This window comes from Amphiura filiformis, chromosome 6 (assembly GCF_039555335.1).
Source record: "Amphiura filiformis chromosome 6, Afil_fr2py, whole genome shotgun sequence".
NCBI classification, from domain to species: domain Eukaryota; kingdom Metazoa; phylum Echinodermata; class Ophiuroidea; order Amphilepidida; family Amphiuridae; genus Amphiura; species Amphiura filiformis.
Window position 1 is genome coordinate 13,485,436 of NC_092633.1, and position 17,261 is coordinate 13,502,696.

A 17,261-nucleotide genomic window follows, 5' to 3' on the forward strand; every position below is an offset into this window, starting at 1 on the left:
ATGAACTATGACTTTGTTGAAGAGCGCTTACAAATTGATATGAATGTCTAATTGTCCGAGTACGACGATCCATCATGCTCATATCCCTTAGCTTTCCATTCGGGAAAGCGACAAGCTGAGTTAGCCTATATAATCGCAAAAACAGAGTGACAGAGTCCAATGATTCAACAATTTTCAACAATGGTAAATATGATCATTAGTGCCAAATTACAAGTTGTTATCGTTCGTTGATGAATTTCAAACTACGATAAAAGAAATTCATCTCAATTACGCGGGTACGGTTAAGGGCTGGGGTATGAGCGACCTTAAAGTTCCGGTATCTGGAGAGGGGAAGCAATGAGTTACCCCAAATCACAGCGGCAGGTAGTGACTGGGCCGCCGAGTGCTAATATATATTTATTTTGGAAGGTTCGTGTTTGTTTTAAATTTTTGGGCGTTTTTCCAAAATTTGATATTTTTGGTCATATTTCAAAAAAGCGACATGCCAAAGACAACTCTTTGGGCACATAGTTTGTTATTGTTATTGCAGTTCTTTTCCACATACATACGTTAACATTCGATTGGGTGATTTACTAATATTATATATTTTATGACTGCAATTTGGCGTTTTCAATGCGTTTTACACGTATCATGAAATTAACGCAAATATCTAGTCACGCTGCTTTTAGAATTTTTACCTGATCGTCGGCTTTTGCAGGCAACAGAATGCAGATTGGCTCACGATAGATGTCGTATTCCTCTATGTGGTTCACTCATTGATAAAATGAGTTTGCATTCCTTGTAACAACACACACATTGCCGTCTGGAAACCGGGTCTGGTACTGATTTTGGGACAGCCAATAGACTTCAGCGCCGTATCAAATCTCATAAAAACCACACGACTGACGACTATGTGTTTATGTTTCCCGCACGAAAGCTTGTGTCTACATCTATTACTATACTTCTTTGGAAACGTTGACCTTTGACCATTCTTTGTATAACGCCCTGATATGACCTTGATATGTTCGCTTGATTGGGTACGTTATAGCATCCATTTCATTGAGGTGTTAGCACTTGGTCAGTAGATAATACAGGGATACAATAGTTTAACATGGTGTGTGAGCATGGTGAAAGACTCATTATTGATTAGGCGCGGACATATCAAAGGCACAGGTCCTTTGCGTGTATAGCAGAAAATTATAATAGAATGTGTGAATAGAATGTTTGGAATTTTGCAACAAAATACTAACTGCATTCTGCATTATGTATTTATTTATTTATTTAGGCCTATGCCTATTTATTTATTTACTGACTTATTTATTTATTTTATTTATTTGGTATATTAGTTAGTAGGCCTAGTTAGTAATATTCCATGATAGGCCTACGTCGGTTTATTATTGATTGTTGATAACTTGACAACTTGATTGATTGATCGATTGATAGTCATTTCACATTATATTCCTAGTTTATAGGCCAATTTGAATAACATCGTACATTAGATAAATAGACCTATCAGTATTGATTTATTCTATTCAGCAATATCAAGGATTACTATCAAACTTCTCATAGCTGATTGTCAGTTGGCTCAGTGGTAACGCAGTAGGTTTTACAACACCGAGGTCCCGGGTTCGATTCCCACCTCTGCCTATTTTTTGCAAGGCTGAGAAAAAAATGAAATTTCTGGACTGCAAACTTATTTGGCGCGCGATCTGAGCTGGTCCTTTTCTGGTGGCTGTGTCTGTTACAGGCACACTCCCTCTGCATCCAAACCAGGTTCACGCTCATTACACCTCCCTTAAGTTGGTTTTAAAAATCAGAAAATAACTATTTGATGTAATTAACGGTATTTGTTAGTACATGGAATTAATTTGAAGCACTTAGGCTAAATCCTGGACCTATAAATTTACCTTTCAAAAGATGAGTAAATATCCTTGACCAATTCTCTCCATTGTCTGATATTTTGTTCGTTAGCAACTTACGAGAACGACACTTGTGTATAAAACAATTTAAAATTAACATGTCTTGAACTGTAGCAATTACTTAATGATTTTTGTTAATGCAGTAATTGGATTTTTAATGGGGTTTTAACATGTTACAAGCACTAATGATATCGCTCATTAATACTTGCCTATAGTCATGAAAGCATAATGTGAAAACTTGCTCCCGTGTAAATGAGTTTTCGGTTAACATAGATAAACAGCAGGTGGAGATGACGAATAAGTAAATGCATCGTAAATTCATACTCTATTTTTGACAAGTAACAGAGGAGTAAGTTGGGCACAATTATTCACCGTTGTACTGAATACCTGACAGTACACCGCAATTTCGCTTCGTAACGAACAGTGTAATCAATTTACTTCAAGAAAGTATAAGGAATTGAATGAAAGCATCATTCTTATAAGATATTTCTGCAATTCCTGTGATTAATTCTTAAAATACTTTGATTAGTTAATTATTTTCGTATTTATATTGGCTGTTTATACGTTCTTTATCAATCGCAATTTGTAACTTTGGTAGCTATCAAGAAGCGATAGAGATTTGACCAATGAGCTAACTGGGTACTTGTTATCCTGGACAGAACTACACTGTTCATTGGTTGAAATGATTTGCTCGTTGCAAATGGAATGAACATCCATTTTCTAGATCATTCTTTATCAATGAGATGGCATGTCTATCAGCTGCTCATTTAATTATTACATCTACTACATTTTATTCACATCATTTTCCTTTGAAACAGCTCCAATATTTTGATAAAGGGGAATGGTCCATACTATCACCCCCTCCCCCTATGTTGACGCCTGTTTGTGTGTTTCTGACCAAAGTAAGGGGTTGCATTCAATATACTATTAGTAACAATAAGCATTCTAGACTTTAATATTTTTTTCAACCCCATCCCCCATGTCAAACAGTAATACGTCACTGGTCTTGTGCTTTCGCATGGATTGAGTGTGGGTGTTATTGGGTTGGACAATGGGTTGCGGGTAAGACTATGACCATAAAAATGGAAACCAGACTTTTAACATTTTGTCTTAGTATTTTACGCCCATACTAACAAACATATCTCAAACAGTTGAGTTTGTACCAAATTGTCTATGCATTTCTTAGGAGCTGTGCAATAATTATGAGGCCCCTGGGGTAAACTTTTCAAATGACGTGCCATAAATTGCTTCCCCCCTCTCGGTCGCGCATTTTATCTTTGTCCCCCCCCCCCTTTGCACATGCCAAAGTTTGTGGTATATGATGCGGCATGATGCGAGCGTAGCGAGTTGGAAATGTTATATATTTGAACGTTTCGGTAGTGTTTGCTTTTTTAAAGGGTGTTATTTAAAAGGTGGCCCGAAAATGTGTGCTAAAAATTGCTTACCCCTTCTCGGCCTGCCATAAATTGTTTGTCCCCCTCTCGGCCTGTCCAATTTACCACCGGCTTATAATAATTGCACAGCCCCTAAAAGACCCTTGAAAGTGTTCCTTTAGCTGCGGTTAATGTTGTCTCTATTCACTTCCGAAGCTGTCCTGTTTACACTATGACTAAGTACTTTTACCGCATCTTCAACATCACGGGGATGATCCCTTCGTATGTATGTGCGGTTAGTGAAAGGTCGTTGTTAACAACCATTGCTTATGTATTTGCTACCGCAGTTTCATCATTGATTACTTACGTTTAATGCTGATGTTGAAATACACCACGATTAAAAGCGCCGTGCTAAGGGGATAAACTAGAGAGATAATGACCAAAACCCAACGTATAAAAACGGCCTCCAATGTTGAATTAGGTGGGGATGTAAGAGGGCATAGTTTGACACCTATTGTTTTGAAATGCTAAGGGTTGCTAAGGGTTGTTATTGCCATGGTTACTAGGTTTGACATGTTCCCAAAAAGCAAAATAAAATAATTCGAAGCGCATGGGTCAATCATATGTCAATTTAGGGGTCAAATTATGAATTTGCTCAAATATAAAAACAGCAACTATTCCGTATTTGGTCTGTTTTTATTTGACGAACAATTTGAGACCATTTTCGCTCAAATCGGAACAAACTGACCACACCACGTGCCCCTGCTTCGACCATTTTGCTTCAACGGTATGTCGAAGGTAGGTCAAACTATATTTTTTCTGAATCCTTGTGACGAGAGGAAATTGTACTTTCGTATGGTTTTAAACCAAATAATGCGTTTATGGTAGATTGGTTTCACTATGGTTGAATACCTTTCTCAGCCATTTCCGCAATCCGCAGTAATAAATTTGACAAGCAAAGGTAAAAACTTTGGTTAGTTCCAGATTAGTTCGTGATTTATGGGCTTCAGACCATAGACAATAGATGGACCATCAGATGCAACATAGACACGATCATACATCCTAATTTTAAAATGATGTTGACCTGTAGTTCAAAACTGGCTCCTTTTACCTTTCCAGTTAATATGCTGTCGGGTTCAAAAGAAAGTAACGTCTGTGTATATTGCAGACGACTTTCCAACACTAGTCACTGCTAGTCAGAATTGGTTATTGAAAATGCTACAATTTGCTTGCAAGAACTTCCTGTCCAGTTGTATACAAAACAAGCTGCATGTCTTCTCATTTCTCCAATTAAAATGCCTTGATAGTTCCGACACTTAGCTCATTTTTCACGATCTTGCGTTGGCGTCAAAACAAAAAGGTATTAAATCCAGGGCGGGCGTAACTGTAACCCTGTGTAGTGTCAGGTATACTTAAACACGGCTTCGGGCTTAGGGCTGATTTCACATCGCATCGAGAAAATAATGAAAGAAACTTGCAAATGGAACAGCTTCTTCAAGTTAGAATCTATTGAGAGAAAGCTTAGTTTACATCAACAGTGTGATTGAGTGAATAACTCTTGGGTTTCGTTTTCAGGATTTGTCGTCTTTATTGAAGAAAAATAGAAATTCAATCAAGCACTGAACTAGGACTGTTGTGTCTCAGGTACTTCCAGTGATAAGCAAGTTACATGTACAAACGCGAAACTACCGACTACATGGAAATAACATATACATGTCTTAAGAAAGGGGTGTTTTATATTTTATTGCTCTTCAAATTTCACCAAAAAGTGCAGTTCTGGAAACGGAGTATGGGTCGAGCAATTTTTTTGCATTTCTGATCTGTTTTCTAATTTCATATTGTAGGCCTCAATCTAGACTGATTTTGGAGGTAAATTTTCTTTGGTTGGTTAGCTGTGATCCGAATACAGAAACAGAAAGTATGACGTATTACAATAATAAAGATTATAATAATAATGTCAAGCAAGACGTCACATTTAATGGGGTTGACTTTCCGAACCACAAAGCGATCCATTGTGTTCTGCATTCTAGATGATATGTGAAGAGGTAACAGAACACAATAATTGGTCTGACAGACGAGTCCAGCAGACGAGGGCTCTGTCTCACCTGTATCCATAGAGAGCAATATTATCTTGCACATTGGACTCACTTACACTTATATAATGATGTATGCTAACATGTGCACAAGTTGTATAACCTTACATTTTTGACAGTAACATTATCTCAATAATATCTATAAACCCAACTATCTATAATAAATTACTGAGTTTGGCGACTTGGTAAGGCTAAAAACTTCTACGTTTTACATTATTTCGGAAAACGGATTTTTGTGTTGCGTAGAGTAAAGTTGTCCGCGCCCCAATAAAACGTCCAATTTTGTTTTTGTTTACGTTAAGGGTGTCAAATTATGTTAATTAGTTTCAAAGCCACTACCAGAGCACCTCCATGCTAAAACTTTTCAGGCCAACACAATGCACTAATGTTGACCAGAGAAGATCCTGTCATCGGTGTGAGGATATTATGCCTGTAGTCTCAACTATTACATGACACAGTAGAAGTATGCCTGTAGTCTCAAACACAGTAGAAACTCAATTAACATCTATTGTTTATTCAACTAATTTATCAACATTAGCATGTATTCTGTGTTTTTATGGAGAACCTATAGTCAACAGTAGAGTGTTTGTTTATTGAATTAGTTTGTAAGTGAAACTTTTGAAGGACAAATTAATCAGGGTTGCCAAAAAAATCATAACTTTATATGAAATAGAGTGTAAGGAAATGTGAATAAAATTGTTTCAGCTGCACAGTGGTGTAGCCAGGACTTTTTCAGAGAGAGAGAGAGAGAGAGAGAGAGAGGGGGGGGCAAGGAAAATTTCATGGGGGGGGGGGGGGGTGGCCAAATGGACTATAAGAGTACGACAAATTTATCCAAAATGGGCTAACAAATAAAAAGTACAACAAATGCATAGAAATCTAAAATATCAGATCAGCCAGCAGGCCACAGGGGCCAAGTGGATGTGAATAAAATTATGTTCATCTGCTCAGTGATGTAGCCAGGACTTTTGCAGGAGGCGGGGGCAGCAAGGTACATTTCAAGGTGGGGAACAAACTTGGATGAAAATGATAAAAAATGAGCTAAAAGGTACAACAAATTTGTCCAAAATGGGCTAAAAAGTACTGTAGAAACAAATGCATAAAAATCTTAAATAGCAGAGCGGCCAGCATCCCACAGGGGCAAGACTTCTCACAGAGTCACGGTGGATATGATATGGTGGCAAGAAGACTTGCTTCGATCATGATCTAATTGCAATTTCAAGCCATTGATTTATATGGAAAAGATACTAAATATTATACTTCTAAGTTCTAAATGATAATCTCCTCTCATACCATTAATCACATTAAATAAAACATTTACATGTACACAAAATATAACAAAATTTACCAACCGCGAAAGACCCTGATCGCGAAAGACGGGTGACCGCTAGTACAAACAAAGTCTGAATTCGTGATGCACCGTAAAAGCAGATAGAGTCACGATAAAGAATTTTACTAATCAATACGGCTATGCTCATTTTGATCTTGTTGATGGAATCTGTCAAAAATTATTTCCTTCTCGGTTCACTCTGTCTTGTATTCTTTCCTTTTTCTGATTTACACTAATCGAACAGAATTCAGGTCAAATCTATTATAGAATTGTGGGAAGTTGACCAGACCATTTCAAGTCACGTTGTTCAGAGATAATCAGGTTGACTGATCAATACTAACATGATCCTACCATTAATGTCACGGCTAATTTAGGCCAGCTCCAGAAATTGTGTACATCTCTGAATTTGTACACTAGCTGATTGCTATTGAACTGGCCACATAAATCAGATACGGGAGGATTTGTTTTTCAATATATAATTTCAGCTGAGGTATACATTCCTTCTGTGTTATTATACATTGCTCAATAATTCTATAACATGCATGAGCTTGTTTGAAATTTGATTTGTGAAGTTTGTGACGTATCAGAATCGTAACAAATTAATTGTGTTGAATTTCTAATAACATCTAATAACAAGCAACGGAAGGTTTTAATAATTATATCAACTGCAAATTATTGAAATGCCAATTCTAATGTCTTCTGCACATCTCATTTAGTATCAGGTGGCGTTCTCTCTGCTCTAGTTCCTTGACTTTATTCCATCTGACTTGACTTGCCTTCTTTTGGAGACAAGAGCTACAGAGCTTGAGTACTTCCATCTATAGAGTGTTTGTTGAGATGATACTTGGTGACTTGCATATATAGATGTCGTGACCTCTCCTTTGAGTGTTTGGTGCATGTAGCCTCCAGATTCACGAGGAACGTAATTGGGAAGTAGATGATGAACTCCCATGTCATTTTGGGTATGATAACGTTAGGTAGGCTCTTGTCCGTTGTTTTTATCATATATGCCAGTTTGTCTGATGGCATGGTCTTTCAAGTCCGGGTTTCAAGTATTCATTAACTTGCCAAGAAATATCATAATAATTATTATCGCTGTATGAGCATAGAAACGTCAAGAATTTTTCATCTTTTAATAATAATAACATGCTGTATAATAAGAGTTACCAAACCTTGCTGATGCTATTTATTAAAGTTCCACCCCTCTGTCATGTCATTAGCTTTCGGCTAACGCAAGCTTGGGGTTTTCGTGCATTCGTACTGGGGTCATGGTGTGGTGTGAGGGATGCCCGGGGAGCGATGGTAGTATATGGGTAGGGGATGAGGTAGGGGTGCGCGTGTAGGGTGTATTTGTGGCATTACTTGAACACAAACGTGTTTAAATTCATATTATAACATTTTCTGATGAGGACGCCCTCAATATTTTTCAAAATTCCGTTTTTTACACGATTGTTATGTACTTTAGTAAACTAACCCACCCTGCAAAAATCAAGACTTTAGGTGCTGTTACTGCTGTAGTTTTGTCAAAATTCGGGATTTTGAATAAGCCGCAGGAACCGTCGTTTTATTATTACGATGGAAATGTTAGTAGAATGCGTACACGATGTGCATAACACAGTACGTAAATGGCGTGCGGGCAGTCATGACATATCAAAAGAGCCCACACGACCCACGTTCGAATGAGTGGCTCGCATGCGACATATGCGCTGGTATTAATAGTGATTTTCTTTGTATTGCTTCGTTTGTTTGGGCCCAAATTAAAAGAGGACACAATTATCTGATAGTGAAAACCATTTTATACCAAACAAATACAATTCTATTTCTTATGGAAATGTTATAATATGGCTTCAATTCAGCACTAACGATGCTGCATAATACTGAATGAATGATAGTGCCATCTGTCATCATACCATGTCGTCGTGAAATCAATCACGTATGTTATACAATATATTACCGTAATAAAATCCCATATAATTGATTAATAACATTGTCATGGTCGTTTGGTAATAACATCTTGTCAATCCAAATGAAAGGTATGGAGTATTCGCTATGGTTTTCAATTACACCAAGCTTTTACATTATGACTCGACTTCCACAATACTGACAGAAATACAAAGGCTAGTTTATGAAACATTTTAGAGTCTTAGACAGAAATTACATTATGCATTGTACCTTCTAAGCAATTTGAGAATTTCAAGGTCAAATCAATTTTTTACAGGGGTCAAAATTCAAACTGAAATCCACACAAATTCATCTGTTGGAGAGGTTTCTGTAAACAAATGCCTGCCTTAAAGCCCCATATTGAAAATCACTGTTTCCCAGGAAAATATGAGACATTAAACCAGACCCCGGAGCCAGACAGTAACATGAGTAGGTTTATTTCACCTTGTAGGCTTGGATAGTCTTGCAACTATGGGCTAACTTTCCCCTAGGCCATCCAATATGACCTACAACTGGTATCTACTGGTCAGTTTAAACTCATATTTTCACATGTTTTTTTTTCAAATTGTGGCTTTAATCTATTATCATGTCCACGGCACTCGGTACAAACTGCCTATATCGGGACCCGGGGGTTCTTCCTGGTTGAAGATATGAAAAATTGGTATTCTGATGGGTGGTAAAAAGTAGGTATAGAGTAAGTCAGTATCCGAAAGTCTGCGTGGCATATCCCTGTACAACATTTTTCGAATCCCCCCCCCCCGGCGATTTGGAGGACATTGATTTATTTATTTCGTACCGGTCACGTGATCAAGATATATAGTGAGGGGAGGGCACTCCATGTTTTTGCAATGCCGGGCTGCAATGGCAAGTGAATCGTATCCACAGAAAATGCGCAGCACGAAATGTTACGACTGACTTTCAAATAATTAGCGCTTAATTGGCGATGATAAATTGCTATGCCAAATAAGTTGACATTTTAATTGTTAACATAAACCTACCTTATGGGAGCAAAGGTCGCCGATCTTTTTCTTGGAAGGCACCGATGTTATGTTATATTAAGTACATTACAAGAAAACGATAGCGTGAGACTCGATGTTTATAGTTATGCAAATTGATATAAGAAGGTTACAATTCACGAAAGCTGAGAAATGAAGGCTGAGGCAGGACCTTTATTTTGATTGTATTAGCGTCATGTTTTGGCGACTTGACTTCATGCACACGTGAAACGGACAAGATATGTTCGTGTCGGTTTACACGGAATTACCCAACTACACTTCAGAGTTCTAGGTCCGTATGCACAAACAAGTTAGACCGGGTCTAAAGTTAGACTTGGTCTAAGTGGAATTTAGACCAGATCTAAATTTAGATCCGGTCTAACTCTAAAACGAAAGCTAGCACTTCCCCCTAAAAACACTTTTCAACAGATAATGCAATTCAATGTTAATATAGCAAGGCGAATGTGGAAATTCTGTTGAAAACTACCTATCCAAGCACATTTATTGACCAAAATGTAGGTTTTAACAGTCAAAACCTCAAGTGATCCTTACAATATTTTTCAAATTTTATGTCATTAAATGAAAAAGCACACTTATATTGTCCATATACTAGCGTCACTAGAATGAGCAATGGACAATTCTTTTAAAAATGCAAATCTTGTGCAAAAAGTTTTCGCCTGTTTTGTCATACGGTTGTAAATTCAATGAACTATGACTTTGCTAAAGAGCGCTTACAAATTGATATGAATGTCTAATTGTCCGAGTACGACGATCCATCATGCTCATATCCCTTAGCGTTCCATTCGGGGAAGCGACAAGCTGAGCCAGCCTATATAATCGCAAAAACAGAGTGACAGAGCCCAGTGATAAACAACCAAAACTATTTTCAACAATGGTAAATATGATCATTAGTGCCAAATTACAAGTTGTTATCGCTTGTTGATGAACTACGATAAAAGAAATTCCAAAGTTTTAGGGGCCTGAGCTTTCGATCCTAGCAGGATCTTTATTAAAGGCTCTATTTTGTGGATAAGCAGTTTACAACAGCTCACTTTTTAAAGTTATAAAAGAAATTCATCTCAATCTACTTTCTACATTTCGTTATCTTCCTGTACAACGCGGGTACGGTTAAGTTGGTTTTAAAAATCAGAAAATAACTATTTGATGTAATCAACGTTATTTCTTAGTACGTGGAATTAATTTGAAGCACTTAAATCCTGGACCTATAAATTGACCTTTCAAAAGATGAGTAAATATCCCTGACCAATTCTCTCCATTGTCTGGTATTTTGTTCATAAGTAGCTTAAAAGAATGGCACTTCTGTATAAAACAATATAAAATTAACATGTCTTGAACTGTAGCAATTATTTAATGAAATTTTTTAATGCATCAATTGGATTTTGTAATGGGGTTGGAAATGTTTTAACATGTTATAGGCACTAATGATATCGCTCATTAATACTTGCCTATAGTCATGAAAGCATAATTGAAAACTTGCTCCCGTGTAAATGAGTTTTCGGTTAACATAGATAAACAGCAGGTGGAGATGACGAATAAGTAAATGCATCGTAAATTCTTACTCTATTTTTAACTAGTAACAGAGGAGTAACTTGGGCACAATTATTCACCGTTGTACTGAATACCTGACAGTGCACCGTAATTTCGCTTCGTAACGAACAGTGTAAATCAATTTACTTCAAGAAAGTATAAGGAATTGAATGAAAGCAGCATTCTTATAAGATAATTAGCTGTGATTAATTCTTAAAATACTTTGATTAGTTCATTATTATCGATATTTATAATGGCTGATTTTATTTACGTACTTTGAAAATCACAATTTGTAACTTTGGTAGCCATCAGGAAGCGATAGTGATTTGACTAATGAGCTAACTGGGTACTTGTTACCCTGGATAGAACTACACTGTTCATTGGTTGAAATAATTTGCTCGTTGCAAATGGAATGAACACACATGTCAGTTTCTAGATCATACTTTATAAATGTGATGGCATGTCTATCAGCTGCTTATTTATTATTACATCTACTATATTTTATTCACATCATTTTCAACAGTTTTATATTTTTCACTTATAAGTGAAGTTTTAACCTCAACCCCAAAAGGCATGCACGTTTCTTTCCTTCTTTCGTCTCAAAGATTTTTTTCTCATTACTACAGCGTTCGTTATAAATTGGTAGGCATATACAACTGCTGAATTATGTGTTTGTGCCTGATTTCAGTACCATGAGTACAGTGGACTGATTTCCCACGTCGTATGAACGTAAACACAAATATATACTTAAGGGGTTAATTAGTACGATTCGCCTGCGGGTCTTTATGGTTAAAGGCCTATCAGTGGACTTGTTCATTAGAAAAATCGTGAAAATCCAGTTTGTTTGCACCTTTGCTAATAGTTTAGCTGTGCTAACATAGCCTGCTAGGGGTTCAACCGAAAGCCGTGTATCAAAGACAAAATAAGACATTTGATATGAAATTGTAATATCTCTACTAAAGTACAGATTGTTTACTGGAATCACTGAATGGTTATCACACAAAAAGAAACAACATTGGTTTTGGGCAAGACTATGTGACTATTATAAGGGCAATCAAAATTTTCGTACTAACATTTTGTCTCAGCGTTTTACTGAGACATTCCAAACAGACGAGTTGGTGCCAAGAATCTATGCATTTATAAAAGATCTTGACGGCGTTCCTTCAGCTGCGGCCATGCGGTTAAATTGAACGTTGTCTCTATTCACTTCCAAAGCTGTATTACCTGTTTACTCTATGACTAAGTACTTTCACCGCATCATGAACATCACGGGGGATGGTTCCCTTATATGTATATGCTTTAGGTAAAAGGCCTGGGTGAAAGGTCGGTGTTAACAGCCATTACTTACGTATTTTGCTAACATAGTTTCATCATTAATTACGTTTAATTCTGATGTTGAAATACACGACGATTAAAAGTGCTATGCTTAGGGGATAGACTAGAAAGATAAGGACCAAAGGTTCATATTCTAGTTTTTACCATGACATTGTAGTCTTTCAATACTGACGTAACAGGTGTGCCAAAAGCCAACATATTAAACAATGAACAGCTTCATCAGGTTTGTAGATAAATAGATATACAATTTTATATAAAAAATAGACAGAAATCGACAGAATATTGATTGATGATCGCTTCTTCCGGTTGGACGAATTCCGACCACAGAGGGTGTAGAATTGTCACTCAGTAGAGGATCATATATGTGTGGGTCCCATCGTCCTTGTTCATGGCGTTGTGTCTTCTTCTCCGAATCCATATGGACTCCTTGATGCGTCTTATATTTACGTTACACTCCTTGCCAAGGATTTTTGAATTGTTACTATATATGCGATATCAGTTTTGAGTAATTGTGACAAGTTGGTATAATTGACGTTTGCGTGGTGCAAAACTTACTCCGCTTACCTTTCCAGTTATACTGACGGGTTCTATTGAATGATTCTGGGTATATTGTTGACGACATTCCAACACTAGACAGAATTGGTTATTGAAAATGCTACAATTTGCTTGCAAGAACTTCCTGTCCAGTTGTATAAATTCAGATTACAGCCCCCTTTGCAGCAGAACAATACAAAACAAGACTGCATGTCTTCTCATTTCTCCAATTAAAATGCCTTGATAGTTCCGACATTTGGCTCATTTTTCACGATCTTGTATTGGCGTCAAAACAAGAAGGTGAATCCAGAGCAGGCGGTAAACTGCAACCCTGGGTACGGTATAGTGCTGGGTATACTCAAACACGGCCTCAGGCTTAGGGCTTATTTCACATCACATGGAGGAAATAATGAAAGAAACTTGCAAATGGAACAGCTTCTTCAAGTTAGAATCTATTGAGAGAAAGGCTTAGTTTACATCAACAGTGTGATTGAGTTAATAACTCTCGGGTTTTGTTTTCATGATTTGGACAAGTCTTCTTTATTGAAGAAAAATAGAAATTCAATCAAGAACTGTTGATTTGATGCATTCCAGAGCTGCACCTTTTGGCAATATGTGAAGAGCAATTAAAATATAAAACATTCCTTTCTTGGACATGTATGTTGGTCCTTGCTATTGGCAGTTTAGCGTTTGGAAAATATTTAATTTGATTAATACTGGAAGCGTCTTGGCATGTGGATTTTAAGGCACATTATAACATGTGTAGAGTAATACAGCTAAATGCCTACATGACAGCAGACATTGTATGCATTTATGAGGTTTTTTTTTAATCTACATACCAGTACTGTTTCTGTTTTCTGACATTTTTTTCGTTGTAACCATGGTAACTTCCCAAGTCTAGACAGGTTTCTTTCCGTTTGTTGGATATTTCAAGTGGCTAGATGTAATGCAACAAATACAATAGCAGAAAGTAATACGTATCAAAACAATATAAAGAAGATCAAGCAGGACAACATATTTAAAGGAAGTCTCCGGCAACAGTAGTCCTTATATGTAAGAAAAATAATTATCAAGCACAAATCACGTGGTTTTATTTAAAACAAACTCATAGTGACCATAAAAACTAATAAAATGTCCGTCTCTTAACACGCGATATTCAAAATTCCCGGGCGCCGAAATTGTCGAGTGCAATGACGTCCCAGCAATGCAATGAAGGCTGACAACAATTGAGCACAAGTAACCATTACGTCATTGCACTTAAACAATTTCAGCGCGGGAATTTTGAATCTTTTATGGTCAATATGAGTTTGTTTTAAATAAAACCACGTGATTCGTGCTTATTTTTCTAACATATAAGGCATAATGTTATGATTGGCGGAGACCCCCTTTAATGTGATTGACTCAGACATTTGTCTCACCTGTATTATCTATAGAGAAGCTGTATAACCTTAAATGTTATTATTTTAATAATATTTAAACCCACTATGGAGTATTTCAAAATAATGTCTGCATAAGTTTGCTTGGATTTCAAAACGCGGAGAGCGAATTTGATCAATACGGCTCTTTAAAGGCATATTAAGTGATTTGCTCATCCGGAAGATTGTAAAAATTATGGTACCTCTGTTATTGTCATAGATGGGCTAACATAACCTTCTAGTGGTTAAGCCAAAAGCCGAGGTTAAAGACAAAATAAGACATTTTACACGAATCTGTAATTTCTCTAATTAAGTAGAGAAATTAGCTAGATGTATTTTAATGAGGTTTTAACTTTGATACCACTGCTGTTTTCCTTGTATTTGTTTTTGGTAATATTTAACATCATTCGCTGGGATCACTGAATTTTGGTTGAATCTCGTAAAATCACTTAAATCAAGGCACATGGGGAGGGGGCAGGGAGCTTTTGTGTCTCCCTCCCCAACTGCCGGATTTTACGTTTATCCTAATATCCTTAGACTGTTGTATATTCACTTGGGAATACTTGAGGACAGATTATTTTGACAAAGGGTTCTGTAGCCTTAAACGTGGTTAAAATCGAATGAACCTTTACAATCTGTTTTACTCATCTTGATGGCGCTATAACAAAATCTACGCCAAGAGCCTGTAGTTTCTGCTTGTTTATACGCTGTTTGCAAAGTACACCACGCACCAGTCATACATCTTATCTACAGATGCATGTTAATCACAACACGGTTACTGCAAATTAAAGATCACTTGTATACATAGCAAAAAACTAAAACACAAATACCATTTTACTCATGTAAAATCTGCCTGAAACATACTAGGAAGCAAGTTCATGCTAAATTCATTAGCATGTCTCTTCTTCTAAAAATCATTAAATATTCCTGGGTTGAAACGTGATACTATACTATGCAAAATAATCAAAACACATACTCATGTTTAATGCATTAAGGAGGTCCTATAGGGACCAATTCTTCTAATTAGCTAATTAACGTCTTACTAAAATTTTCAAATTATGTACTCCTTCACAATTCTTGGTTTAATGTCAAGTTTTGCATACATTAATTTAACAAGCAACGTTCTTATTGAATTGACGATTGGAAATCTTAAAAAGACGTGATACATTTACAAAGAAAACATAACCATCATGACAAAATTGATACTAAATACACTACCTTAAATGTGTCAAATGAAACACAGCGTGTAACTAAATCTGAATCAACAAAATGACTCTTATTTTCACTTGATACTGTGACGAATTGCTCTGCTGTAAAATGTATCTGAAATTTAATTTACTCACAAATTGAATTTGGAATCACTGAATAATTTACTCGTTTAAAAAATAAAAAATGAGAACGCTTTATGTTGGTGAGAAAAGAGCTTTATTAAAGTCTTAAAAACTAATCTGACATATTGTCTTCTCGTGTTTTATTATACCAGCCAAAATTCGTCAAACTACTCATCTATATGCTAAATTCGTAGCCATTAATACACTACATGTTTCTTTGGGTATTCATCGGGATTTTCTTGAGAAGACATTTGCTAAAAACACACACCCAAACACAGGCACATACTAGATATTGGTAAAACAAGGCAGAGATCAGACTTTCTTGGATTAAGATTTAAAACTTTGGATACATTGCATATGACGAAACATTATAATGCTACTAGCTTCTTTACTTTAAACGTCTTAGTTTCTCAATATTTGTATTCTGTTTTTGTTTGTTTGTTTTGTTTTGCTTGTTTGTTTGTATATTTGTTTGTTAGCTTGCTTTAATACTTGATTTTTGCTTGTATGTATAAAGTAGCATAATCACGTTAATTTAATACATTTCGTCATTTTCCATGAAACCTAACGCTCCTTTCGGACACATTTCCATATTACTCTTCATTCTATAGGCGGCGAAGAATCTTCAGTTGCAGAAGAAGAGGAAGAGGAGGAATCCAGTGTAGATGAATCTACCCAAGATGCGATCGAAAATTACTTTAGAGCTCTTCTGGCAAACAACCCCAACGAGGAAATCTTATTTGACGACGATGAAGACGAAATTGTTCTCGGTGAATCATCAGATGCAACTGATGATGAGGATTCTGACGAGGAAACATCTTCTGAGTTCGACATCTGGGATGCCTTGTCATCTGTTCCAGAAGAAGATACAGGCGAAATCATTCAAGCATATGGTATGATAAAATGAAACGAGCCAAATTGTAAAATATCTAAGATGTTTTTCATTGTTTGTTTTTAAATTAAAAAACCAAGTCTCAGAATCTTGCACAATGATATTATTACATTATACTGAAATCAAGTCGTTTTACCTCCGGAAATCTTTAAAGATTCCTTGCCGAGCTACTCTCTCCACCGCCGTTCAATATTTACGCCATTGGTGATTGGGTTTTTTAACGGGGCAATCCGATTTTTTTTGGGGGATGAGCGAGGAATATTGATTTTTTTTAGAGAACCATGTGGACGAAATGTTAAGCTTTAAATGAAGAAAAGGGGGGAAACAACATGTGCAAGGTAGAATCCGACCAATTTTGAGCGCACGTGGGGGGGGGGGGGGGTGATATTGATTGTCGATTTGTTTTGGTCAAAACTCCTACCCTCCCCCTGGCGTAAATATTGAACGGTCCCTAAACATGGTAAACGCACAGAAAATGTCACGACAATGGTTATGTTGTGATATAACGTGTCAAAGTTTATTTCGCTTGCAATACCCACCTATTTAGGGAAGTAATGAGGCTCGAAAATATCAGGA

At 36.6% G+C, this 17,261-nt stretch overlaps 1 protein-coding gene across 3 annotated transcripts in view; it reads left to right on the forward strand.

Annotated features, from left to right (window-relative positions):
* Positions 1 to 17,261, forward strand: part of LOC140154998 (uncharacterized) — a 151,684-nt gene that overhangs the window by 122,292 nt on the left and 12,131 nt on the right. For all 3 annotated transcript variants that reach the window (XM_072177667.1, XM_072177669.1, XM_072177668.1), the window contains exon 4: positions 16,405 to 16,686. In XM_072177667.1, coding sequence (XP_072033768.1) covers positions 16,405 to 16,686 — 282 coding nt within the window. The remainder of the gene's footprint in view (positions 1 to 16,404; positions 16,687 to 17,261) is intronic.